This window comes from Myotis brandtii, unplaced genomic scaffold (genome assembly GCF_000412655.1).
Source record: "Myotis brandtii unplaced genomic scaffold, ASM41265v1 scaffold329, whole genome shotgun sequence".
Taxonomy (NCBI): Eukaryota; Metazoa; Chordata; class Mammalia; order Chiroptera; family Vespertilionidae; genus Myotis; species Myotis brandtii.
Genome location: NW_005362676.1, coordinates 487384 through 514474, shown reverse-complemented (window position 1 = coordinate 514474; position 27091 = coordinate 487384). Strand labels below are relative to the sequence as shown.

The 27091-nt window shown below is 56.7% G+C and overlaps 2 protein-coding genes across 5 annotated transcripts in view; one reads left to right on the top strand and one right to left on the bottom strand.

Moving 5' to 3' along the window:
* The first annotated feature begins 6 nt into the window (after nucleotides 1-6).
* FAN1 (FANCD2/FANCI-associated nuclease 1) lies at nucleotides 7-13511 on the top strand. 4 transcript variants are annotated; one of them, XM_005871076.2, is made up of 13 exons: nucleotides 7-1403; nucleotides 3302-3442; nucleotides 4080-4281; nucleotides 5041-5274; nucleotides 6490-6621; nucleotides 7594-7702; nucleotides 8230-8349; nucleotides 9795-9959; nucleotides 10367-10517; nucleotides 11258-11361; nucleotides 11710-11904; nucleotides 12370-12498; nucleotides 13112-13511. In XM_005871076.2, exons 1-13 carry the CDS (start codon nucleotides 206-208, stop codon nucleotides 13247-13249), a joined length of 3018 nt encoding a protein of 1005 aa, XP_005871138.1. In that variant the 5' UTR covers nucleotides 7-205; the 3' UTR covers nucleotides 13250-13511. The 4 variants fall into 4 exon arrangements, with proteins under 4 accessions (XP_005871138.1, XP_014399068.1, XP_014399069.1 ...); XM_014543582.1 differs by lacking the exon at nucleotides 13112-13511 and adding an exon at nucleotides 12988-13105 and having other exon boundaries at nucleotides 11735-11904; XM_014543583.1 differs by lacking the exon at nucleotides 13112-13511 and adding an exon at nucleotides 12988-13101.
* Nucleotides 13512-16877: 3366 nt separating this feature from the next.
* The window catches only part of MTMR10 (myotubularin related protein 10), a gene marked incomplete at its 5' end in the record, with an annotated part of 25899 nt that continues 15685 nt past the window's right edge, over nucleotides 16878-27091 (bottom strand). The window contains 10 exons of the mRNA XM_014543567.1: nucleotides 16878-17654; nucleotides 18255-18437; nucleotides 19226-19396; nucleotides 20687-20856; nucleotides 21885-21955; nucleotides 22593-22662; nucleotides 23117-23247; nucleotides 23875-23963; nucleotides 24877-24964; nucleotides 26123-26294. Of these exons, the coding sequence (XP_014399053.1) occupies nucleotides 17058-17654; nucleotides 18255-18437; nucleotides 19226-19396; nucleotides 20687-20856; nucleotides 21885-21955; nucleotides 22593-22662; nucleotides 23117-23247; nucleotides 23875-23963; nucleotides 24877-24964; nucleotides 26123-26294 (1742 nt within the window). The remainder of the gene's footprint in view (nucleotides 17655-18254; nucleotides 18438-19225; nucleotides 19397-20686; nucleotides 20857-21884; nucleotides 21956-22592; nucleotides 22663-23116; nucleotides 23248-23874; nucleotides 23964-24876; nucleotides 24965-26122; nucleotides 26295-27091) is intronic.

Here is a 27091-nt window from a genome sequence, read left to right as displayed (position 1 = left end):
TTCCTCCGCGGTGCCCGGCGCAGGCTTCGGAGCGCGCCTTGCCGTCTGACCCGCACGTGCTGTGTTCTGCAGGGAGTGCTATGCAGTCCAAGGGAAGCCCGCTCTCCTCCGTCCAGCCAGGGAACGTCCCAGCAAACCCCTGCGCCCTCCCCCAGCGGGCGCCTTCGCTCTCCTCCCCGAGACACAGCCAGGTTCTCCAGGGCGCATGATGCCAGGGGGGACGTCGCCCGCGAGAAAAAGGCCCCGTCGAAGCCTGTCGAGCAGCAGAGCGAAAAAAAATGCATCCAAGTCCATCGTGCTGTGTTTCAACAACGCGCCACCCGCCAAACTTGCCTGCCCGGTGTGTAGTCAGATGGTGCCCCGCTATGACCTGAACCGGCACCTCGATGACATGTGTGCTAGCCGCGATGACGTCACTCCGGTGGCCCCGGGGCTGGGCGGCGTCCCGGGTTCAGACGTGGCCCCTGGAGAAGGGGTAACACCGGAGAAGTCGCCACCATCCAAGACAAACTTAACCCCCGAGCAAAGCCACTCGGCAACAAGGGGCGCACAAAAGCGGACCAGCCCCTACTTTCAAGGTACCGATGGCGGCGTGTGCCACAGTCAAGACGCCGAGCTGAGATCTCGCCACGTCCAAGTCGTTCCTTTGGGAAGCCTGTCGTCCAAGTTATCCAGGAGGTACCTGCAGGCGAGAAGAGCCACGGAGAAGAACGAGGCCTCGGCCGCAGCGGTCAGGGTGGTGGCCAGCTGTGCTGTGGCTGAGGACGAGGATCGGGGCTTGGAGAGCAGCTCCCAAAAGGAAAACCTGTTTTCCTGTGATTCTCTTACGGAGCAAGATCCTGTCGAAGGCCCCTCATTAATGGCAGCTGCAAAGCCAGAGCCTCCCCAGGACCGTGGGAGGTCCACCCTCGCTCCTGCCTCCCCAGATAATGCTGTGTTATCGCCCCAACGAACTCCTGGGAATAATCCACTGTCCGCTTCCGAGGACAGCCGTGCAGAGCAGGAGAGCGTCGGACAAGCGGATGGTGAAGGTGTCGGGACACGTGAGGCCGGTGTTGGTGAAGAAACCGAAGTCCCTGAGGCTTCGGAATCTGAAACACAGCTTTCTGGGGAGGCGTCATCTCAGAGCTCTACCCATGACGCTTCCGAGTGGAGGGACTTCCACAAACTCCCTCTGGAAGGTGACAGCGGCTTAAAGGATGAAACCGCTCACGGGGTTCCTTCGGGGCTGGGGCCGAGCTGCGGTGTTCCTGGTGAAACGGTCCCAGCGCCGCCGCCCGGCCACCCTTACTACCTCCGCAGCTTCCTGGTGGTGCTGGGAGCCGTCTTCGAGAATGAGGATGACAGGATGCTCTTCGACGAGCAAGAGAGGGGAATCGTCGCTAAATTCCATCAGTTATCAGGTATCGTAATCGTGTGCTGTCGGGGTTTTGTCCCCTATTTGCTGGCCTGATTGGACAGGATGCTCTTCGACGAGCAAGAGAGGGGAATCGTCACTAAATTCCATCAGTTATCAGGTATCGTAAAAGCATGTGCTTTTGGGGTTTTGTCCCCCATTTGCTGGCCTGATTCAGGCCGTGAGGTGACGAGCAGCAGTCTAGTGGCCACAAGGAGTCAGTGTGGTTTTAAGAATCAACTGGGAGCACTCAGAGGAGTCAGCCTTCTACTGGTCTCCTCTAGGTCAGGATGTGTTTGGAAAGGAGACAAGATTTTGTGCCCTGTGATGTCTGTTCCTGTAGTTTCCTGCCTGTATATGTATACAGCAGGCCCTCCGATAATGTTGTGTTTTAATAGATTTTTACTGACTTCAGAGAGGAAGGGAGAGGGAGAGAGAGAGAGAAACAGCAACGATGAGAGAGAATCACGGACCGGCTGCCTCCTGCACGCCCCACACTGGGGATCGAGCCCGCTACCCGGGCATGTGCCCTGACCGGGAATCGAACCCTGACCTCCTGGTTCCTAGGTCGACGCTCAACCACTGAGCCACGCCGGCCCGGCTCCAATAATGTTTTGTTCATCCTCTTTTCATTATAATACTGATGAGATGCCATAGGAACTAAACTCTCATGTACATCAATTATTCTGCGGTGGAATTGGTTTTGTTACACTTTTCCCTTAAAGTTGCAGGACTTATTGATGTCATTGGTAGGTGACAAACAGCCTTTTCTGGATGAAAAAATAAGAGTTAGCAGTGCGACTTCGCAAGGCGCCCTCTGCGTTCTGAGCGGTCGCTCGGGCCGGGGCGGGCTGTTGGTTTCTGCACAGCCTCCTCAGACGTGAAAGCAAAGGGACAGAGCAGGAGGAGGCAGACCACGGTCGGCTGAAGCACATTTCCCCCAGCAATATTTTAGGCTCCTGGGTTTGCCTTTCCGAGTCTGGGCGTGGAGGAAGTGGAAGCGGCCAAGCTAAACTGGTCCATGTAAAAATACGCCTCGGCTCCTTGGCAGCCGCGGTGGCTCTAGGCCAGGGTCCAGGTTTGCAACAGAAGCCACCCTGTCACAGCCTCACTGTTTACCCAAAGGGCCGAGGGGGAACCAGCGTCCCTCCCGCGGCAGGAACGGCTGGCGAGGAGGCCACACTCACCTTGGGTGCCCCGTAGCCAGGTCTGACTTCTCAGTAGATTTTTTAAAAACCCGGAACATGACGACTCACGTTAAAGTGAAAGGTTTTTGTTTTAAATTCACACAGTGGAATTATTACGGAGTTCCTTGTGTTGCTGTTAATCCTCACGCGAGGATATTTTTTCCATTATTTTTTAAAAGAGTGGAAGGGCCGAACCGGTTTGGCTCAGTGGAAAAGAGTGGAAGGGAGGGAGGGAGGGGGAGAGAGAGAGAGAGAAACATCGATGTGAGAGAGACACATCAGTTGGTTGCCTCCTGCACGTCCTCCCACCGGAAATCAAACCGCCAACCCTTTGGTGTGCGGGCCGATGCTCTAACCACTTAGCAACACACTCGCCAGGGCCAGCCCCTCCTTTTTGTGGGAGAGTAAACGACGTCTCAGGAAGGTGCCCCACAGTTGACAAGTGGCAGAACTGGCCCCGGGCTTCCCATCTGGGCATCTCCCTGTCCCTGGGGGGCGAGCACACGAGCAAGGAGACATTCCCCGTGGGGGCTTTCTGTTTCAGATAAGTTACATCTTCCACAGGAAGAAAGGGTTCTGGGGGGAGACCAGTTGAGGAGGCACGCATGTACTTCTAAGGGGTATACCGTCCCTCGGTTTTAAAAAGGAAGTGATACCTGTCCGTTGTTTTGGAGAAGAAAGGTAACATCCTCCCCTCTTTTTCTTCACCTGCTTGCAGATCGTGGTCAGAAGTTATACGTCAGACTTTTCCAGCGCAAGTTCGGCTGGATTAAGAGGCATAAGTTGGAATATGAAGAGATCGCCCCTGACTTGGCGCCCGTGGTTGGAGAACTGGAGCGAGCCGGCTTTCTGCAGACGGGTACGATGCGTCCGGGGAAACGTAAGGGGAAAACAGGACACGAGGAGGGACGGCGATGCCGGTGCCGTGCCAACTGCTGGCTGGTGCTCCATCGATAGTAATTGTGTGTTGTAATAAGTCACTCATGTGAAGGCAAAGCTCTTCTTTGCCTTTGGGGTTAAGACAACGAGGATAATGAAAGAGTGCCTGCACTTGTTTTCTTTGTTGTTGTTGCTAATCCTCACGCAAGGACATTTTTTCGATTGATTTTTAGAGAGATTGGAAGGGAGGGAGTAAGGGGGAGAGAGAAACGTCGATGCGAGAGAGACACGTCGATCGGTTGCCTCCTGCATGCACCTGACCTGGGTACTCAGATACATGCCCTTGACCAGGAATCGAACTCGCAACCCTTCTGTGTGCGGGCCGATGCTCTAACCACTGAGCACACCAGCCAGGGCAGATCTCGTTCCTTTTCAGTGAGAAGTAGGTCTGTTATACCTTCTCTGCGTTCTCTATTTTTCATACCCGGAGATAACTGGTTGGGCAAACTGACGTTTCCCACAGCGAACGCCCTCTCATTTGCATCTAACTACGCTTCCTTAGAGTAAAGGACGTGAGAACATGCTGTGACTCTTTAAAACTTTAAAAACCATTTCAGAATCCGAGTTGCAAGAACTCCCCGAAGTGCTTGAACTGCTTTCCGCTCCTGAGCTGAGAACCCTGGCAAAGACCTTCCGCGTGGGGGGCCCCAGTGGGCAGAAGCAGCAGCTGGCCGAGGCCTTGCTCAAACTGGCCAGGCAGCCCTCCGTCTGCACCTGGGGCAAGAACGCGCCCGGAGTCGGGGCGGTGATCTTAAAGAGGTGCGTTGGCTCTTGTGACGGTAAAATCATTTGGAAATGCCAAGCGCGCATATTACCTTCTAACAGCCAGTACCTGCTTTGGAGCTGTCATTGCTGGTTTCACTCGCAACTCGATTGGGAAGGGAGGAGAGTCCTCGTTCATTCCGCTAGCCTGGAGTCCTTCGTGGTTTGTTATTCATAATTCCTGTGACACCATCCTAATTTCTAAGACCGCGGACGATCTGGAGGCGAGAGAATACAGGCGATAGGCCTTTTGGTAAATTCCAGTATTTGTTATTCAGGAAAAATGCAGTTCTAACTACTATTCTTGCAGGATTTAAGAGTAAACTATTCAGTCAATTTTTTTTTTCTTTTGCGGGGGGGTGGGGGGGGCTCTCCATTAAGCATAATACTTAATCTAAACTGTGCCAGGAGTCAGAAGGGAGAATCGCTAATGTCTAACGGGCAATACTTTTACGCTTTTCCTGCTATTTTACACATTCACGGCCAGTGCCAGCCCACCCGGCTCTCTCCTGGAGCCACACGGTGCGTGAACCATTGGGAAATTAAATGTCCCTGAGGCCTCCCCGGGTCCCTGGTGGGCTCTGGGCCCCAGAGAGGCGCAGAGACACTCCAGGGCCACACAGCAGGAGGGTGGGTTGCCTGGAGGCTGAGAACAGCAAGCACCCCACCCCTTAGCGTGGCTGTCTCTGAACATCATCTGATGTCCAGATGCTGAAAAGCGGGAACGTGATTTCCGTGTCCTCGTCTGTGTCTCAGGGCCAAGGACCTGGCGGGCCCGTCGCTGAGGGTGTGCAGGGGCCCCCGGGCGGTGTTCTCCCGGGCCCTGCTGCTCTTCTCCCTGACCGACTCCCCGGAAGAGGAGGACGCCGCCTGCGGGGGGCAGGGCCAGCTCTCCACGGTGCTGCTGGTGAACCTGGGCCGCGTGGCCTTCCCCCGGTACACGGTCAGCCGGCGCGCCCGGGTCTTCCAGGACAGAGACGACCTCCTCAGGTCAGAGCTGGGTGCTTCCCCCGTCCCGCCAGCCGTCTCGCTCCTCTTTCCAGCCGCAGGGCAGGCCTACGTTCACAGTCAGAACAGCCCTTTCTGCTTTGTTTCCTGGTTTTCTTTCTGCCTCCCCTGCGTGTACATTCCTAAGACTCTACAGAGAAGGTAGAAATGTGCTTAGCCCGGCCGGTGTGGCTGAGGTGGTCGAGTGTCCACCTATGAGCCAGGAGGTCACGGTTCGGTTCCCAGTCGGGGCACATGCCCGGGTTGTGGGCTTGATCCCTAATAGGGGGTGTGCAGGAGGCGGCCGATGGATGTTTCTTTCTCTCTCCCCCTCTCCTTTCCTCTCTGAAGTCAATTATATACACACACACACACACACACACACACACACATTAAAGAAATGTGCTTATATTACAGTTGCCAAAACCAGTGAGTTTTGGTTAGAGCTACAGGCGTGTCCCTGTCCCCTGGCAGGGAGCATTTTTTAAAACGTAGACATTCGCACACACCTGCCCTGTGACTGTGTGGTTGGCATGAACGAGCTGAAGGCGAATGCCCTCCTAGTAATCAGACTTCAGACAGAGCTAATACCGACTTACGAGCTTACACCAGACCCGGGCCCGTGACAGACAGACGTTCCCAGGTCCGTTTTGGTAGATGGATTTAGGAACATTTGGTTCGACTGGCAAGAGTAGGATTCTAGACCAGCGGTTCTCAACCTGTGGGTCGCGACCCCTTTGGCGGTCGAACGACCCTTTCACAGGGGTCGCCTAAGACCATCCTGCATATCAGATATTTACATGACGATCCATAACAGTAGCAACATTACAGTGATGAAGTAGCAACGAAAATAACTTTATGGTTGGGGGTCACCACATGAGGAACTGTATTTAAAGGGCCAGAAGGTGGAGAACCACTGCTCTAGACTGACCCGGGTCCTCCGAGTGACGGAGGCCCATCAGCGTCGCATTTACACGATGGAACAGGCCACGTCGCCGCGCGGTGCGAAGGCTGCTCTCTTTCTAGTCCCCCGTGTTCGTTCTGGGCCACTCCAGGGAAGCTACAGGTTCCGTTATTGCTAGAATAGACTTTAAATCATTTCCATGTTTTTCAAAGACACGCTTTTGCCCTTCGGCGCTGGGTCGAGTGGGGGTGGAAATGTTTCACGTAAAGGCTCGCTCGCGTCTGACACCGAGATGGCGTGGGATGTCCCCCCAGGTACGCCGCCGCCGCCCACGTGCTGAGTGACATCTCTGCCGCCATGGCCGCCGGGAACTGGAAGGAAGCGAACGCGCTCTCTCAAGGCGCCAGGAGGGACTGGAAGGAGCTGAAGAGCCACCCTTCCCTGAGGTGAGGGTGGGGGTGTCTTAAGTGCCCACCAGAAGGTACTCACTGACCGAGCTGCTCCTGCCACTTGGGGCCGTGCTCTCCACGAGGAACCTTCTGCCTGGGTTCTGGGGTCGGACCTGCTGGGCCGTGACCTTCCTGGCTGCTCTGCACAGAGTCAAAGCGCGGTGTGAGACAGGAGGAACGGTCTGTGAGTTTGGGGGTTTCATATGATTCAGATCCCTGCGCAACACACATTCACGTGAGCACACGGGAGCGGGGGGCAAGGGGCTATCGGTGGCCATCCCTGGGGTGCCAGCTTCCCCAGGTATTGCTCAGCTGAACTCAATGTGCGGGGAACCCAGCTGCGGTGCGGACAGATGTGGGAAGCCCGCGTGCCAGACCTGTTCTCTCAATGGAAATTCAAACATAGGTGCTGTTCCGAAAAAGAAAACCGAGTCAGCCCGGCCGGCGTGGCTCAGTGGTTGAGCATCGACCTATGAACCAGGAGGTCACGGTTCGATTCCCGGTCAGGGCACAGGCCTGGGTTTCGGGCTCCATCCCCAGTGGGGGGGCGTGCAGGAGGCAGCCGGTCCATGATTCTCTCTGAGCATTGATGTTTCTAACTCTTTCCCTCTCCCTTCCTCTCTGAAATCAATCAATATATATATTTAAAAACAAAACAAAACACTGAACATTTACTTCCAAATTTCAAGGTCACAGCACACGACCCTTTATTCTTATTTTTTTATTACTTATGTTAGAGAGCGAGGAAGGGAGAGGGAGAGAGCGAAACATCGATGTGAGAGCGGCACGTTGCCCGCCTGCCTCCTCCTCGCCCCCCTTGGGGATGGAGCTGGAGAGCCAGGCATTGCACACAGGCCACGGTATTGAGAACAGACCTTTTCCTAAGAGCGACGTCCACGGTGTGAGCTCATGCCCGTCTCCCGGCCAACGGGCCCCGGTGACCCAGCTGCGTGCACACCTTCCCCTCAGGCACCACGAGGCCCTGCCGCTCTTCCTGCGCTGCTTCACCGTCGGCTGGGTGTACACCAGGATCCTGTCTCGGGCCGTGGAGATCCTGCAGCGGCTGCACCTGTACGAGGTGAGGACACGGACTTCCGGCCCGCGGGCTCCTGGGCCAGGGGGAGCGTGGCTGGTGGCCAGCTGTTTTGTGAGTCGACGAGTGTGCCCCCGTCCGGCCTGAGGGTCACGCCGAGCTCGTGTGGCACCGGGGAGGCCTCCATCCAGCTCAGCGGGGAGCCCCCACACCTGCTGTGTCTCCCGGACAGCTGTCAGGGACCGTCTGGAAATAGTCACAAATCCGCAACTCGGTCGTATCCCTTGTTATACCGAGCCGCGGGCGATGGCTCAGGGTGACCTCGGTTACGTTGGGCATCCCGTATTGAAAAATGGCGTTTCTCGGAGCTTATGCCCAAGCTGGGTCCCAAGAGGGTCCGTGGCAGGGGCTCGGGGGAGTCTGTGGACCCCACGCTTGTGTGTATGTGGGGCTTGTGTATGTTTCTGACGGGGAGTCAGTTGTTTCAAAGGCTCTGTGCGTAGACGCCGCCAACCTTGTTTGTGTCGTTTGGTGGGTGCGCGTCTAATGAGCTTCCTTTGTTGTCACCACAGGAAGCCGTCCAGGAACTGGAGGACCTTTTGTCCCAGAAAGTCTACTGTCCCGACAGCAGAGGCCGGTGGTGGGACCGGCTGGCTCTCAACCTCCACCAGCACTTGAAACGCCTCGAACCGGTACTCAGTCACTAGGCAGGATAGCCAACAACTAATGCCTTAAGAACCAAATGTAACTAGGACATTCGTGTTTTAAAATATATATGTTTTTATTGATGTCCGAGAGGAAGGGAGAGGGAGAGAGAGCTATAGAAGCATCACTGATGAGAGAGAATCACTGATCGGCTGCCTCCTGCACACCCCACACTGGGGATCGAGCCTGCAACCTGGGCATGTGCCCTGACCGGGAATCAAACCGTGGCCTCCTGGTTTCTGGGTCGATGCTCAACCACTGAGCCACGCCGGCCGGGCAGGACTTTTTTTCTTTTTAATCTTTACTGTTGAAAGTATTGCATATGTCCCCCCTTTTCCACTGACCCCTTCTAGACCGCCCCCGCCTCTGGACATTCATTTTTTAGACCTTTATCCGTGCTCTCCCAACACGAAAAGAAACAAGGTCGCTAACCCAAGCATGACAATGAAGGGAGCGGGGTTGGCGGTGGGAGCTATGCTGGGATTTAGGATTAATCGGGGGTCAGGGTCAGGGGCCAGGAGCACCGGATGCCTCCGCCCTCAGCAGGCGCATTCTGCTGTGGAAACGGGGCTTGTTCCCTACTGCCTGGGGCCTCCAGGAGCTGGAAGTCTAGTGCAAGACCCCCCCTTTTTTTTTTAATATATTTTATTGATTTTCCACAGAGAGGAAGGGAAGAGGGATAGAGAGTTAGAAACATCAATGAGAGAGAAACATCGATCAGCTGCCTCCTGCACACCCCCTACTGGGGATGTGCCCGCAACCAAGGTACATGCCCTTGACCAGAATCGAACCTGGGACTCTTCAGTCCCCAGGCCGACGCTCTATCCACTGAGCCACACCGGTCAGGGCTGCAAGCCCTTCTGAGTGACTCCCTCTGGGAAGCCCCGGGCTTTGCCACCGAGCAGTCCACCTTCTCTTCCGGGCGCTGGTGTTCTCTGTGGCCGGGATCTTGGAAGTGCAGGGACCTTCTGTGGCCAAGCAGCTGCGCCCCTGCCTGGTGGCAACAGTGGCCCTTTGTGTGGCCGCCCGCGCCCCGCCCGCCTCCATGCCAGCCTCGCCTGGGCCATGAATGGAGGGCTGTGCCCTGGGAGCGCTCGCTTTTCCCGGCAGCACATGCAGTGAGTCAGGGTGACATCGGGTGGAAAGACTGACCCCGGGCGTGGACATGGGACGGAGTGTTTTCACTGCCTCCCACTGGAGGGGCGCCTTGTGGCCGAGCGTGGGGCCGGGAAGCTGTTTTCTCTCGGGGAGGAGGGCGCGGTGCTTCCGTACCTCTCGGTGGTCATTCGGCCGAAATAGCGGCAGAAGGCACCTGCCGGCCCCCAGGCCCCCAGGGAGAGAGGCCGTGCTGAGGTTGCTGCTTCTTTCCTGGTAACGAAGGTCCACGCGTTGACAGCTCCCCCGTCCCCTCCCGGGACCCCGTTCTCTCTAGGCTATCAAGTGCATCGCAGAAGGGCTGGCGGACCCCGAGGTGAGGACGGGCCATCGCCTGTCGCTGTACCAGAGAGCCGTGCGCCTGAGGGCGTCGCCCAGCTGCCGGAGGTACCGGCACCTCCTCCAGCAGCTGCCGGAAGTCACCGTGCAGGACGTGAAGCACGTGAGTCCCGTCCTGTGGGTCCTCCCGAGGGGAGGCAGCCAGGAACCGTTCAGGAGTCACTGTCTCGTAGACTTAGGAGACTGGCGTGCACTGGACAGGGGCGTGGCCACCGCTCCATCCTCACCCGTCCTCCTGCCTCGGGCCGGGCTGGCTGGCGGGCTTGCTCAGGCCCTGGGTTGAGCGACTTCCTGGAAAACTCCGGGGTCAGAAGCTCGCAGCCCTTGCCGGTGTCGCCTTCTTGGTCAGGGCGCCGGGAGAGCAGCTCTGGGGCCCACATCTCCCCCGGGGCCGAGGCAGTGACCCGGCCTCAGAATGGGTGGCTGGGGGCAGGGGGGGCCTGGGGGTCCCCAGGTTTGCCCCCTGCAGCTGCAGTGAGGCTCATGGCCGTCCTCCTGTCGCCGTCTCAGGTGACCATCACGGGCCGGCTGTGCCCACAGCTCGGGATGGGCAAGTCGGTGTTTGTGCTGGAGGCCGGGGGGCCCGCCACCCCTGCCACAGTCCTGTGCTCCGTGGAGGAGCTGGCGCTGGACCATTACAGACGCAGCGGCTTCAACCAGGGTAACTAACGCCAGCATCTCCTGGCCTCCGGGCACCAGTGACGTCAGCTGTCGTCCACCCATCACTGCTGACAGCGGGGGCGGGCCTTGCGGTCGGGCTGAAGGACAGGTCCTGGGTGGCAGCACCAGGGAACCAGAGAAGGCCAAGAAGGAGCAGGGACTTGCCTTCCTGGCAGAGTGAGCTCGCTCCATCCAGGTGAGGCGGGAATCAGTCAGTGACCAGCAGACTTTCTCTGTCGCCCTTTCCAAGGAGTGGGTGGCATCACCCCCCTGCTCCGCGGCCCTGCACTTTGAGAACCACTTCTTTACGGCTCTGACATGTGCATGTGGCTTTTCCCGGGGTCACTGAGACTCGTGTTGGCTCCCGTAGGTAAGCCACAGAATGTAAGAAATGAGCCCGGCCGGTGTGGCTCAGTGGTTGAGCATCAATCTATGAACCAGGAGGTTACAATTCAATTCCCAGACCAGACACATGCCCGTGTTGTGGGCTCGGTCCCCGATGTGGGGCGTGCAGGAGGCAGCCAGTCAGTGATTCTTTCTCATCATTGATGTTTCTCTCTCTCCCTCTCCGTTCCTCTCTGAAATCAATAAAATTAAAAGAAAAGAAGAACCAGGAACGGCTTGAAAATGGCATCTGAAGCCCAGATAGTTCTGTGGTTCCCTTCGAATCGAGGAGGCAGGTTGTGGTGATGGTTTTTCAGCCAGAGAACACGGGTCTGTGTTGTGTGTGGCTTTCCTTAGGGATCCACGGGGAGGGCTCCACCTTCATCACGCTCTTCGGCCTCCTCCTGTGGGACATCATCTTCATGGACGGGATCGCAGACGTCTTCAGGAACGCCTACCAGGTAACGGCCACGCTCCAGCCCCGGGCGTGCTCTCTGGGGGAGCAGACGCGTCCGCACGCCCATGATTCGCGCCCATCAGAAAGCTGCCCGTTACGGTCTCTGGTCACGGTGCTCACTCCAGAGTCAAGTTTGAAACTTTAAGCCTATTTACCCTCAAAAGAAACGTTAGTTTATCTGCAGCCTCGACCTTTGAGCCCGTCAGGGTCCGGGGGTGCGCCAGGTGCTGCGTCACCTGTGCCCCCCGAGTTCCATGTCGTTTACACGCCTCTTGGGAAAAAGAAGGCGCCGGTTTAGCCAGATGGGCCGGTGTCCGGGCGTTGACTGGCCTGACGCGTGGGTTCTCACCAGGCCTTCCCGCTGGACTTGTGCACAGACAGCTTCTTCGCAAGCCGGCGGCCGGCCATCGAGGCCAGGCTGCGGCGGATCCACACAGCCCCCGCCGAGCGCCTGGGAGCCTGGGTGGCGGCCACGTGGGAGGCCCAGGAAGGCAGAGCGGCGTCCGTCGTCAGCTGGGACCGCTTTGCTTCTCTGCAGCAAGCTCAGGTGGGAGTCTGCACGCCACACACACACACACACACACACACACACACACGGATGTGTACCTGCGTGCCTGCATGCATGCATCTGTGTAAACACACATGCATATGCGTGTATGACAGTATCGCAGCCCCGATGCCAGTCATCGAGGGGAACATACATGTCAGGGCATCCAAGCCCCTGGATGCTTCTCCCCCCGAGTTGACAGCTTCCCTTTGTCTGACCTTTGGCCCCGGCAGTGAGGACGCTGCCCCTGTGGCTGCTGCCTCTGTGCGTCATCGCTGTCACACTGCCCCAGGGTTTTCCCGCGGGCAGGGAATGGTGACAGGCAGAGGAAAGCTGACTTCGCAGAGCTGCCGGGGATTGCCACCAGTGGGATTCCACGGGGTCCGCCCGCCTCGGGATCCCTGGGAGTATCCCAGGGCCTGGGGCGCCACGGGGCGGCTGCTGACCCGGGTGTTCTGTGTCCAGGACCTCGTTTCCTGCCTGGGGGGCCCCGTCCTCAGCGGGGTGTGCCGGCGCCTGGCCGAGGACTTCCGACACTGCCGAGGCGGCCTCCCTGACCTGGTGGTGTGGAGCTCCCAGGACCGTCGCTGCAAGGTCAGTGGAGCCCAAATGGAAGGGCGTACCTGTGACCTGATGAGCGGCCTCATCCAAGGCCACAATCTAATAGCCTTTTCTCGCCTGGTTGCTGGGAAGACTGAACCCCTAGAGAACGCCTGGACCGAGGGCCAGGGCTCCTCGGTGGTGGCGGGTGGCGGAGGCCGCCCCGTTCCCTGCGCGTGGGCCTCCACGGGGCAGCGTCTCCTCACCTGGTCCCCATTCCGTTCCGTCCTCTGTGCTGTGTTCTGTTAGTAGAAGGGAGACCTCTGTAGGGTGTGCACGCGGGGGGCCCGGAGGCGGGGAGCGGTGTTTGAAGCAGCTCCCGCGTTGTGGGCGAGGCACCTCCCTTGCCTCGCAGGTGGGGTTGCCTTCTTGTGAGTTTTGCAACTGAGTTTTAATTCTGGATACAAGTCCTTTATCAGATATACTTCGCCCCAGTCTGTGCCTTGGTTCTTCGTTCTCTCACTACTGTCTTTTCAAGAGCAGGAGTTTTAAATGTCGACAGTGGTGCAGTGGGGCGAGCCATTTAAATACCTAGTGGAAACTCCTCCAGCTTGTTTGGTGGCTGTTCCGTTTCCGGAGACTAATTCCTTGGAAACTGCTCTTCCAGCTGGTGGAAGTCAAGGGCCCCAACGACCGCCTTTCGCACAAGCAGATGGTCTGGCTGGACGAGCTGCAGAGGCTGGGGGCCGACGTTGAGGTCTGCCACGTCACGGCAGTCGGAGCCAAGAGCAGAGGCCTTCACTGAGCTGTGGGTGGAGTCTCTGGTCACACGCGGGGCTAAGATTCTCAAAAGCATGAGTGTCATCGATTGCGTTTCATTTTTATTTTGATACTGTCAGCAATAAACCGGATGGTAAACTGGGTACTGGCTTGAGGACACACATTGATCGCACACAGCAGGTCGTGAAATTTTGAAATGATGAAAACCTTAGTGGCCATTTTAGGATTGGAAACATCTAAGTTGCAAAAAAAAAAAAAAAAAAAGCCGAAAAAGAAACCACCACCAACAAATGAGACCACTCACAGCTTTTATAAAAGCAGCCGCACAGGGTTTCCTCCTCCTTTTATAATTACCCAAGAGAATACGCAGTGGAAATTCTGATTTCTTTAGCAATGAGAACACAGATTCTGAGAACGTTCCTTAGTACATCGGTCAGTGCTCACTCTTACTCATTGGGCCCATGTCCCCAAAGGACTGACCAGTCTTTATCAAGGGCAAGGGTCCCTTTCTGGGAGCATCCCTCATGACCAGACGGGGGTAATTTTCTGTGCAGACAGAATCACGGAAGCAGGGCTGCTCCGCCACTGTGGGAAGCCGTAGGCTGGGGAAGGCAGGCCTAGGAGGCAGGGCTTGGGGTCCCGGTCTCCCCCGCCCCCCCCCAGTCGTCCTGGGACCGTAAGGGAATGTTACTCCCAGCCTTTTAATTTATTAGATGGAATGACATGGTCAGTACCCGCATGGCCTTCACTCAGCCAGTTCTGAAGTGACGTTAAAGATGTCAGGGATCAGCCCTGGCCGGTTTGGCTCAGGGGATGGAGCGTCAGCCTGTGGACTGAAGGGTCCCAGGTTCGATTCCGGCCAAGGGCACATGGCTGGGTTGCGGGCTCGATCCCCAGTAGGGGGTGTGCAGGAGGCAGCCGATCAATGATTCTCATCATTGATGTTTCTCTCTCTCCTCCCTTCCTCTCTGAAATCAATAAAGAAATATATTTTTTTTAAAAAAAGATGTCAGGGATCACTGTCAGCTTTAGAAGCAGGAATGCTGAGTGCATCTCTCCCCGTCTCTCACACACACACACACACACACACACACACACACACAGACATGCGTGCGCGCACAGACGGCTGGAAGGAAATGCCTTGGCTTCCTGAGCCACTGTTCTCAGAGATGACGTCACACTGAGACCACGACCAGCTATTCTGTGGAGTTTATTCGCAGTCGGAACTCCCCTCACATTCGTCCTGTTGGACAGGCCTCCCTTCCTGCTCCTCTACTTCACCTCAAGTCAGTCCACTCCAGGCACAAAGGGGTGCGCTTTCTCTAAGTCCAGTTTAGCTGCTTGCGTTCCGGCTGCAGCAGGCCGGCCGCTGACGGGTGTGCTCGATGGTCCCACCCCTTAGCCCGGTTAATATACTTCTCTTAAATAAAGTTAGACATTTTTGGTTTTAAAATTGGTTTCATCATGAAGTAACAGTAAGACATTATACATCTTTAAGTGCCTACCAGGAAGTCCAGGCTGTGTGACAGCGCGGCCCAGGCTTTGCACGCAGGGGTGCGGGCCGAGGGGGGAGCTCGTTGGCACGGCGCACAGCACCCCCGGGGGCCCTGTCGCCCGTCCGCGGTGCTCCGAGGTGCCAGGCAGCGCGAGGGCCAGGACTGAGGCTGCTAGTTGTTCTCATATTATGCCCAGTGAGCTGTGGCACAATAATCATGACACAACAACTGTCCAGCAAAATACAATGAAAAACCACACTTTACATTTGATTATCACACAAACACGCACATTTCCTCTCTGAAACAGTGTTAATAGTACCTAGTTGTTGTTTAAGTTGCAAATCAAAACATGACCGAGGGAGCTGGGATAAATGTGTGAAGGAGAAAACGAGAGGTGGACATCGGAGCCCTCGCCAGGGGAACAAGTTCACGCCGTCACCGTAAGGAAGCAGCTTCAGGACGGGGGAGTCAGTGCGCGCCCACGGCAGGGCGTTCGCGGTGTCCTGCGGGCGCTGGGGCAGCCTCCCAACGAGGACTACAAGTGTTTAATGGCAGTGACTGTATTTATGTCCACAGAGAAAAGCCCCTTTTCTCTCGGCAGCGAACTGCAGGAACACTGGGTGTGTCCACGAGTCTCCTACGACACTGGAGGAACTTCTGTCCCTTCGATTCCAGACACATTAGCTAACAATTTATAAAAGGCAGGTCATTCAATAGAAACGCCTATTCGTGATGTAAAAGGTAAAAAAGACTTTTGAAAAAACCTGTTTTAGAAAAGGCTGTAAGCTAACTGGACGCTGTTCTATAAAAAACGTGTAAAAGCTCAGGACGGCAGTTTTAACAAAGTAACAGCCGAACTTGGGAACATTCATCCTTTGAGCGGAATGAGGGCGCTGGGGGCCTGGTGCTGACGTCACCACCAGCGTGAGCGGGGCTCTGACCACTCGGCTTTGGCTCTCGCGTGGGCGCTTTAGACCAACGATACACCTCCGCCCGTCCCCTCTGGATACTGCTGTCAGAAGAAAGGGGGGGGGGGGCGGTGTAGAGGCCTCTTGCCATTTATTAAAATGGCAGGATTCTGAGTAGACATTTTTATTTCTCTTGTTCTCTACTCCTAAGTGTTTACAAGCTTTGTCTGAACCCTGGCTGGTTTGGCTCAGTGGATAGAGCGTTGGCCTGCGGACCGAAGGGCCCCGGGTTCGATTCCAGTCAGGGCACATGCCTGGCTTGCGGGCTCCATCCCCAGTGGGGGGTGTGCAGGAGACAGCAGATCAATGATTTTCATCATTGATGTTTTGCTCTCTCTCTCTCCCTTCTTCTCTGAAATTAATTTTAAAATATTAAAAATAAAAAAGGACTTTGTCTGAGGAGGGACTTTTGTGACCCCATTAGTTATTTCCCAGAGAAAGTGCCAACAGTGGACCACACTGGGCACACGGAGGGTCAGCCCTCCTTCTGGGGGTGGCTCTGTGGATGGCGCCGGCCCCTCCCGCCAGGCCGGACCCCACAGACCTGCTGTGTCCTCGGGGACTGCGGGGGGACGGAACGTCGCTTCGGGGACTCCTGCCTGTCGGCACGAACTCGGGGTGAGAAGCCAGTTCCAATATGCAGTGGGATCTGAACCCCCTAACTGCACAAACAAATGACATCGAACTGTGGTGTTCAGACCTTCATGTTAGCGTCAAAGGCACTTCTAAGGTCCATTATATTATCTACAGCAAATGCTTCTTAAAGTTCACAGTGCGCATCGTTTTAAGGTTAGTCCTAAGAAGGTGAGGGCAAACGCCCGACTGTAAGACACAGTGATCTACGGTCCCAAAGTGATGGAATAAGTTACAGTGCTGGACACTGACCCCCGGTGAGTCCAACCAGAGACGACAAAGTGACCAGAAAAAGACACCGATACCTACTGACGCCGGCTGGGGTTAGCGGTGTTCCCTGAACATCGGCTACACACTGACTTCATGCTCTCCTGACCTGTGCTGCTCTGGGTTGCTCATCTGAGGATCAGGAACCCCTCACCAGGCAGCCGGGAGAGTGGGTGCGGACAAAACCTGATTCATGTGATCACAGTAGTAAGTGTGGAATGCCTGCCTGCGAATCAGCAGAAGTGAGCCGGACCTAGGACGACAGAAAAAGGACATCGAGACCAAAATGTACGCCTATCTCCTAAAAACAGTGAGGGAAGCACAACTCAGCATGTTCTTCAACATTAGTGCAAATCTCAATGGTTATTCTCACATATACAATTATTAGGGCTTCAAATGCCTAGGTTAGCGACTTAATTCAGAGGAAAAACGTTCCTAGCTCCTCAGAATGTTCAGAAAATACTCCTTTTTAGTCTTCGTTTGCCAGTGTCTCCGTAGACAGCCAGATTTTGGCCCCGCTTAGAAACTTGCTCAGTGGTGTTCCTGAAATGCTTCGCCTGCAGAGGTTGCCGACAGGGGAGAAGGGAAAGGAGGAGGAGAGGAACTCCGGCGTCCCCGAGGTGTCGTGCGGGCCTCGGGCCCGGAAGTACATCCGGCTCTGGTCCAGCTCCGCGTAGCAGGCCTCCAGTGGGCCGGCCCGGTGCTGCCGCAGCGTCCTGCTCAGCACGTCCACCTCGTCGGCCAGCAGCGAGAGCCGGTGGAAGGCGGTGACGAAGCCCCCACGATCGATCTGGGCCTCGGGGACCCAGCGGAAGTAGCACAGTTTCCAGAGCTTTATGTGCGTGGCCGATAGATGGGGCAGGAGCACGCCGTGCAGGTCGGCCGGTCTGCACAGCCACTCCCGGAAGAACTGCTCCAGGCCGCCGTCCTGGCCCTCGGCGTGCGGAGGCGGGTCTGGCCTCACTTGTAAGATCAGGGAGTTCCTCCGTGGGAGTGATTCCTGGTCACTGAGGAGTCCGTTCCTGAGCGAGGCCGGCATCCCCCGCAGGGTGGAGCTGTAGTTTTTCTGTGCGGGAGAGAGAGGTTAGCACTGTGGCCCCGGCTTCCCTTTAAAAGACAGCAAAGGTGCCACGGCACGCACACCCTCGGTGCCACGGCAAGCACACCCTCGGTGCCACGGCAAGCACGCCCTCGGTGCCACGGCAAGCACGCCCTTGGTGCCACGGGAAACCGGTGGGATCTCGGCCTGAATCTGTCCCTGCCCTCGCGCTGCTCCTCCACTCTGGCTGTGCTTTCCCAGGCCTGACGCCACGAGCCTGCATGGGGGTGGGAGCTGGTATCTACCCATTACTTTGCTGAAGTGCCACTTTCTAAGATTTCTGGCTTGGGACAAATCCATCCGGGCTGATTATAGAAGGAACAAGAGGCCGAGTGGACGGGTCTCGGGAGCGGGGCCTCCAGGCTCAGAGCTGTGATCTGCTGACTCTCGGACGCTGCCCAGGGCTCCGTGGGCCTCGGGTGCCGAGGAGGAAAGCCCGCGTATAGTCAAGTCGGGCAAAAAGTGCACGATCCCGCAGTCTGCCCTGGCAGACTCGTCCTGGGAGGGAGGTGACTTCTAATGCCCTGTGTCTGGACAGGGAGTGTCTGGGAGTGCACGCGTCATTACCTTTGTCCGTTTGAAGGCCTTCACGGAGCTGTTCCGCACGCAGGGCGTGCTCCTCCCGATGTACAGGGGGTTGTGGAAGAGGGTGCGGTCCTTCGCGGTGAACTGGAGAGACCAGTCCCACACCGAGGGGAATTTTAAACCCTTTTCATCACCCAACTGGATATTTTTGCTTATAGCAAATTCCTGCAAGATAAAATGTTTGAATCTCTGAAGAAGATACAAAGATTATCTCGCATGAGTTCCTGGTTTTGGATGGGCCATTCGTGCGTCACCACACAAGCGCTGTCGGACCCCGAGCCACGCAGCCCATGAGCGCGGCACGTCTCCCCTCCAGAGAAGAGGCATCCGGGCACCTCAGGCCTGAGGACACGTCACCCCCTGCGTGAGCGAGCGAGCTCTCTTCCTGAAGACGGAAGGAAGCTGGACCCTGGGCCACAGGGATGTGCTATGCGAAGTAAGATCTCACGCACGTGATACCACAACCGTCCAAGGTGTTTTATAACTGCAGCATCTCACCCAAAAAGCCCATGGCCATACATTCGTGCCATTACCTGTCAGGTGTAACACTGTCCTGGCTGATATGCATAACCCATGGACACGGGCAACAGGGTGGTGAAGGGGCAGGGGGCAGGGGGCAGGGGGCAGGGGTGGGCTGGAGGGCTCCATGGGCGAAAACGGGAGACGTATATAATATTTCCACAATACAGATTTCTTTTTAACAATACAGACTTTTTTTTTAAATGAAAAATAAGAATAAAATAAAGTAAAACTGCGTTTGGATGGAGCCGCTGCCATCTATCTGAGTGGAGAGCCCCCGTCACCTGTCCAGTGACCGCGGTACCTGGACCCCAGCCCGGGAGCAGGGCAGGAGGCATCGTTTAAAGGACGCATTTTAAATGCACGGCCACCTGTCTTCCAGTCGCTCTCGATAAAGTGTTACAACAACGCAGCCACGGCCGCAGCGCCCTCACCGTGCTCTGCTTCACCCGCTGGTGCGGCGAGTTGAACAGGAAGGTGCCGAACAGGGAGATGCGGGTGCTGTCGCCCAGCACGGCCAGGTAGGTCTCGGAGAACTCGAAGGCGGCCGGGTACTGGTCCAGCAGCTGCCAGGTGGCGTCCAGGAACAGCAGGAACAGCGGAGACTGGACGGGGACCACAGGTGGGTTACCGACCGCGTCCCTCCCTTCACACTTCCTTCCAGATCAATCCCTGACGGAGGAGGACACGACTAACAGAGCCCCTGGCCCACAGCCCGGCCCAGCTGAGCTAGGATCTGAGGACAGATGAGGCAGCAGCTCATGTCACACCCGGAAGCTCGTTCGAGGGACCCGCACCGCGGCCCGCACCTGCCTGAGGCGTGCGACGCGGGAGGACGCACGGCGGGCGGTTGGTCCATAGGACGGGGAACAGGGAAATGTGTGGGAGCCTCGCCTGGACACACTGATTGGGAACAAAAACCCACGGGACACCCAGACCAAAACCAGCTTCTATAAACAGCTTTGGTTGGCCCTGCAGGCGCGGCTCCCAGAACCGCCCCGAGTTTCAGGAAATGACTGGCCACAGGCCACAGGCCACAGGCCCAGGCCGTGCCCCAGGGACAGCCAGCTGTGCCTCCTGAAACAGCCGGCAACAAGGCCCTGGCAGGGCCGCCCGCAGCTCCGCTAGGGATCCCAGGCAGCACTGACCCCCAGCCGTGACCAGCGTGACCCTCTACAGTTCCATTCTGTTCCCGTTTTTAACCGTGTCCCCGGGCAGTGGCAGCGCCCTTGACCGGTCAAGGCGGTCACAGCGCCCTGGAATGTTTCTGTGGCAGACGAAGAAAGCCCCGCCCGGGACTGCGGCCGGGCGCAGTGCGTCGGCAACACACCTCCATTTGTAACACAGGCGCCCACGGTACGAAAACGTGACATTCCAAAGCGGGGTTTTCAACAATCTAACGTGCTGGCCACCTGCTCTGCGGAAGAGTGAATGCCTTTCTTTAAGTATTTTCAACTTAGAGAAACTCCACAGCCACTTCTTTAGATTCCACCTGTGCAGCGACAATGACCTTCAGCACATCCCCCACGTGGGCTCGAATCCAGTCGTCGGTCCCGGACTGCGAGCTGCAGCGTGTTACGTGCAGCATTTAAAAAGTTCCCCCGTCACCCAGCCGGTGTGGCTCAGTGGTTGAGCGTCAACCTATGAACCAGGAGGTCACAGTTCGATTCCCGGTCGGGGCACCTGCCCAGGTTGCAGGCTCGATCCCCAGTGGGGGATGTGCAGGAGGCAGCCGATCCATGATTCTCTCTCATCATTGATGTTTCTCTCTCTCTTCCTCTCCCTTCGCCTCTGAGATCAATGAAAATGTGTTAAAAATAAAAACAGAAAGCCCCGTCCTCCCCGGGGAACATCTCCCCGCCCCGCAGACGGGCCGTCAGCATGAGCTGCGTTACCTCCTTCTCCGACCTCTTCAGGTGGTTGCACCTGTCCAGGAACTGGTACCCCGACATCACCCACTCCTTCTGGATCAGACTCTGGAACCCAGGGATTGTCCGGAAGTAGGGATCCAGCATCACTTGCACAAGAGACGCAACGACGCAGCTCAAGTCTCTTCCCTCCTCCTCTGTCAAGAAAACGGAGAGAAAATGAGGACCACACAGAGCAACGCGGAGAGAACGGGAAGGAAAGGGAGCGGGCGAGTCAGTGTTCTGTGAGGGGGTAGCTACTCGCAGTAGGCCTAAAAATTTTTTTAAATAAATAACAAAAAACCTCTAAAACTGTGTACTTACTACAAATTATTGACTTCTACATTGGGAAAGGGTGAATTTTATAGTATGTAAGTTATACCGCAATAACCTTTAAATAAACACATCTGTGAGACAGTTAGTCAAGCGCGGGCCATTTGTATCACAGCAAACGCCGGGGAACGTGCCGAGTGGAACCGTGCTGCGGCTGACACCCACCGGCGAGCGAGGAGACTCCCCATGGGGCTCCGCGTGCCCGAGCTCACACTCTGACAGTACCGCCAACCGCGACTGGAAGGCGTGCGCTACTATGGCTCCCCGAGGCTTTTAAATATCTTTATTGAAGCCGTTACATTTGAGAGCTTCGGCCGCATTGAGTATTCACCTCCTATGCAACGCGAATTGAGTGTGTTATCAGGAAGCTCATGGTTCATCAGACCTTATCCGTAAGCTTAGAAACTCTATTGGCTCTTGAGTTATCCAATACATAAGTACGTTTTGCTAACGGAAAGGTTTTATATTGCGATCATTCCTGCTAACCAGTAGACAAAATTCACATTCCTGGCTATCCAATTAGAGGCACACTGAGCCAGAACCCAGCACTCACACCACCATCTATATGAATGAGGTGGTGGCACGATTAGAGAGAAAGCGTGCGTGGCCCAGACGGACACACTGCGTGACTCCAGGGAGGTCGGGGAGCACCTTCCCCCGCACGCCGGGCAGAAAGCTGCCTCCTCCTGTTCTCCCCCGGGAGTCTCTGCGCTACTGGTTCCCTCTGACGTGGGAGACCGGGCGTGTGTGTGGTGGCAGTGTCGTCAGTTAGAGACGGCGGAGAGCAGACACGGACTGGAACGTGGACGGTGGTGCCCACGCTGGCGGGTGACGGGCCACAGGCGTGAGTTACCTTGGAGGACGACAGAGACTCGCCTGCTTTCTAGCGTGTACACAAGTTCTGCTGAATGTTTCAGGAATGCCCTGGGAGAGGAGAGGGAAAATTCTGTGAAAAACCCCATTTCCACTACAAAGGTGTTTTTTTTTAAGTCCTTGAAATCAAGCAAATCTAATCTTTCACTGTACACGTTTGTATTCTCAATAACGTTTATGGATTTCTTCAGTATTTATGTGATTCTTCAACAGAGAAAAGTCTGGTTTTCATATCAAGGAAATTCATTGACCTTTTAGAAAAGGAAGGAGTTGATTTAGACAACATTCTTGAGACGACGAGACGACAGAGATGGAGAGAGAGCAGGGGCTGCCAGGGAACGGGCTGGGAGGGGAGTGGGTGTGCGACTCTAAATGGGCAGGAGGGAGCCTGCACTGATGGGGTTTTACTGTGACTGTGGCGGTGGTCACAGGGATTTAGACATGTGGTAACAGCACACAGAACCACACGCACACGCACACGCACGAGCGTGTACACTGCTGAAGTGAGGAGCCTGCCGCCTGTACCCTGCCCATTTCCTGGCTGCTGGACCGCAGCCGAGTCACGGAAGAAGCGGCCATGGGGAGGCTGGGGAAGATGCTGGCTCTTGCACTATTTTTGCACCTCCTGCGAGTCTGTAATTATTTCAAAATATAAAGTCAAAGAAAAGGGGAAAGTGGTTGTACAAACCTCACATATTCTAGCCACCGAGTACCTTCCAGTGAGGACAACCACCTCTCTTCAGTCTCTTCAAAGGGCTCTGTGATAAAGACATAATTATATAGGCATGTGGTTACATGCACACACACACACACATACAAAGACACATTTAAGCTTAATTTTACATGATCAATACCAGAGCTAAGGGGAGCCATTTTTACTATTTAAAAGTGGCTTACATCTCAGTGTCTGTAAGGCAACACGTTGTTTTTCCATAAAAGCACCCACCCTACCTGTCATGATTTGAAGGTGATTTATTGGGTTCATTTTCCCTCCCAAACAGAAAGCATTTGTTTGTACTTCATTCTCTAAGCGCTCCTGACCTTCTCATACAGTAATAATTTGTACAAACATTTCAATAAACCTCTACTTAAATAAATCTATTTCTGGAATTTTAAGGAATATCACTTTTCCTGACATGCCTCATACAATGCTGTATTCCCCCATTCGCTACACACACACACACACATATATAAAAATAACAAAGAAATTACCATTAACACATAGCTGTTTAAGCTTCACAAAAGCCGCCTGTATGTCTTGGATGTTGGGCAGGGTCTTATCCAGATCTGACTTATAGACATCACTCCTCTGCGGGTGACTCTTGGTTATTGCATTGCAAATCCTGACGGAGACAAAACCCTTCCGTCACTCGTCGCTGGTTTATTCCACATACATTTCCTGAACACCTACTCTGAGCCCATCACTGCCCTCAGAGCTGGGGACAGAGAGATGAGCAAGACGGGCCAGGCCTCCGCCTCCATGGGTTTCCCTCCCTGGGGGAGGGGGTGTGGGTAAATGAGGAACTAGCGGGCTGTGGTGAGCGCCGAGGGTGGTGTGATCAGGTGAGCGCAGGCGAGTCCCCGTCCCGCGGTTAGAAAAGCCCCTGTGTAGCTGACACTGAAGCCAAGCCCAAGGAGCTGTGCACAGACCTGGGGGAAAGGGTTCTAGGTAGAGGGACAGCTGGTGCAAAGGGCCTGTGGCAGAGCCCGGCTGAGAGGACGTGTGTGAAGTGACAGGAGGAGGCGATGGCTCGGACACAGGAAGGAAAGAGAAAGAGAGAGAAAGGCATCAGGAGGGACCCCAGGTTCTGAGAGCAGCTGGGAGAGGCGCGGTGGCTGCGTCTGGAGTTGGTCTTGGACATGATGAGCTGACAGGCCTCTGAGGCTTCTTCTCTAGGCCTGGGGTGAGCTAACAGACTACCAGTCCCCACTAGTGTCGGCTGGTCAGCAGTTCACTGTATGGTGATCACCTCTGGTCGATCTTCCGCTGCTGCAGCAGGTCCTTGATGAGGGCCGTCCGCACGAGAGCACTGCCGTTCGAGTGGCTCCAGCACCAGAGCTGGAACGGAGGAGAGCCTCACGTGACCGGGCGGGAGACAGCCTCACGTGACCGGGTGGGAGACAGAGCCTCACGTGACCGGGCGGGAGACAGAGCCTCACGTGACCGGGAGGGAGACAGCCTCACGCGACCGGGCGGGAGACAGAGCCTCACGTGACCGGGAGGGAGACAGCCTCACGCGACCGGGCGGGAGACAGAGCCTCACGTGACCGGGAGGGAGACAGCCTCACGCGACCGGGCGGGAGACAGAGCCTCACGTGACCGGGAGGGAGACAGCCTCACGCGACCGGGCGGGAGACAGAGCCTCACGTGACCGGGAGGGAGACAGCCTCACGCGACCGGGCGGGAGACAGAGCCTCACGTGACCGGGAGGGAGACAGCCTCACGCGACCGGGCGGGAGACAGAGCCTCACGTGACCGGGAGGGAGACAGCCTCACGCGACCGGGCGGGAGACAGAGCCTCACGTGACCGGGAGGGAGACAGCCTCACGCGACCGGGCGGGAGACAGAGCCTCACGTGACCGGGAGGGAGACAGCCTCACGCGACCGGGCGGGAGACAGAGCCTCACGTGACCGGGAGGGAGACAGCCTCACGCGACCGGGCGGGAGACAGAGCCTCACGTGACCGGGAGGGAGACAGCCTCACGCGACCGGGCGGGAGACAGAGCCTCACGTGACCGGGAGGGAGACAGCCTCACGCGACCGGGCGGGAGACAGAGCCTCACGTGACCGGGAGGGAGACAGCCTCACGCGACCGGGCGGGAGACAGAGCCTCACGTGACCGGGCGGGAGACAGAGCCTCGCGTGACCGGGCGGGAGACAGAGCCTCATGTGACCGGGCGGGAAGCAGAGCCTCACGTGACCGGGTGGGAAACAGGCACCCGCGCTCTGAAACCCGACAGCTATCACTCACCGGCATCCTCCTCCCAACGAAAGAGTGGGAAAAGGTCTTCAGGTCCTGGTCGGCCAAGGAGCTGGGCACCACGAAGTACTCCGGAAGGCTGAGGGAGAAAGCAAACACCATCAGGGCCGTTTCTGGGCAGGGCAGGGTGCCCTGTGACCCCACGTGTCATCACACACCTTCCTCCCCACGGACTGTACACCCCACTTCGCAGCCATACAGTGGACACCGTGAGGGCACGGACCGTCCCAGACATCTCAGCAGGAAGCATGTCTGATGTGGCCAATTCCCAGGACATTCCTAGGACAGCAGGGAAAACCCAAAGGAGAATTTGGAAAGTTGCCCAGAATGACTATCAAGCAAACAGGCCTGAAAAGCATGCCCGCCTTTGCCCTCCTGACAGGTAAGGCACATGAACAAAGCAAACCCACCAATCTACCCAGAAGCTGCAGCGCCCTCCTCCCCACCCCCGTCCCTCCTCCCCCATCCAAAGCCAGGCCGACTCCAGGACCCCATCAGACAGCAGATACTCATGGGCAGCCCAGTGCCACTTAAGACACCGCCTCTCTCTTTCCTCCACTGGGCCAGGCAGGGGGACAGGCAGGCCTCGCCAGCCCAGGCGGGTGCTCCTCAACACGGGCCGGGCCAGCTGCCGCTGGGCCCTCTGCCAGTCACATCACAGCGACGCCCAGACCCACGGGATGAAGCAGGAGGTGCAGAGCGCCACCCCCTGAGCGCCTTGCCAAAGCCCTGAACCTGAATCTAATGATTCCCCAATTAAACCTCTGAATGGAGCTACCATGTTACAGGGAGGACAGCAGACAGAGGAACACACTGGAGGTCACCCCTGGGAAAAACCAGCAAGACTGAGAAAGTGGACAACTCTACAGAACAAATGACCAGGTTTTGGAAAAAAAAAAAAGAGGCAGCTAACAGGGTGGGCGGAGACTGTCATCATCTAAAGGCCGGAGAGTCCTCCCCAAGCTCACTGTGTTCCTGACCTGGACACACTGGCCCTGAAAGACACTGACAAGATGCACCCCCCCCACACACACACACACGGACTGGACTGCCCACGACAGCAGGAAGGCTGGCCAACTCTTTCAGTGGAGAGTGGTGCTGTCGTTATGTGAAAAAAAGCCCTACCTTCACTATAAAATACCCGTTAAAGCATTATAACAACTATCCGTGAGCCATGACCGCAGAGCCTGGTTGTCATGCATGGAGCCTGGTTCTCATGCATGGGGCCGGGACTCACCACGTGGATATCATGTAGCCCTCGTTGATGGAGCAGACCCTCCACCCGGAGGCGCCCGTCCGCTTGACTTCGCGGTCCCAGTCGGAGTACGTCTCAAAGAGGGGTGTCTTCTGGCTGCTGCCACCCCCGGCCCCGCCGCCACCGCCCGTGGGGATCCCGTTGAGTGTGTTGGCTACAAGAAAAAGCAGCGTTATTAGGTTTGCTTTCACAGTCCCGTCTCCAACACGCCTGTGCTCTCTCCTGCCGCAAACACCCTCAAGTGGCACCTCCTCCTCGTCCTGGGAGTCCCTCCGAGGGTGTCTCCCTCCTCCCAGCAGCCTGGCCCGGGCGCCCTCTGTCAGAGCACTCACTCGTGCTGTCCTCGCCCGTCCCCTCCGGAGCACCTTCCCTGTCCCGGCTCCGGCTCCGTCTCCAATGCCTCCCGGTCACTCTGGGCCACGCCAGCATTCTCCCTCCTCTCTCTTCCCGGCCACCTGCCCCAGCGCTTCCTCTCCCTTTACTGTCTCCTGTTCTCCGGAAGCCATTCATGAGCCTCCCTCGTCCCTCTGCCCCAAATCGGGCGAAATCCAGGTCACTGCTCCTTTTCTCCACGTGCTGCCTGGAAGAGAAATGCCCGCAGCAGGCATCTCTGCGCCCAGGCCGTCAAACCATCACCTTCATCATCAGCTGCTGTGGCTCACTGCACAGTCCTCGTCTTCCCCATCCGCTGCTTTCCTGTGCCGAGCCCACAGGGACCCTCACCCTGCACCGGAGAGCCGGGCCGCCCGGGACTCAGCAGAAAGGCCCGGGCTTGAAGCTCCGGAGCAGGAGCCCTCCCTACCGGGGAGCACGGCTCTCCTGGGAGCACCCACAGCCCGGGAAGATGCCCGCCAGTCAGCCCGCCTCCTGCCAATCTGGTGGCAGCCCGCACACCTTTCTGGTCCAGCGTCTCAGGGGCGGGCTGCACGGGGCGGGCCTCCCGGCTGACGC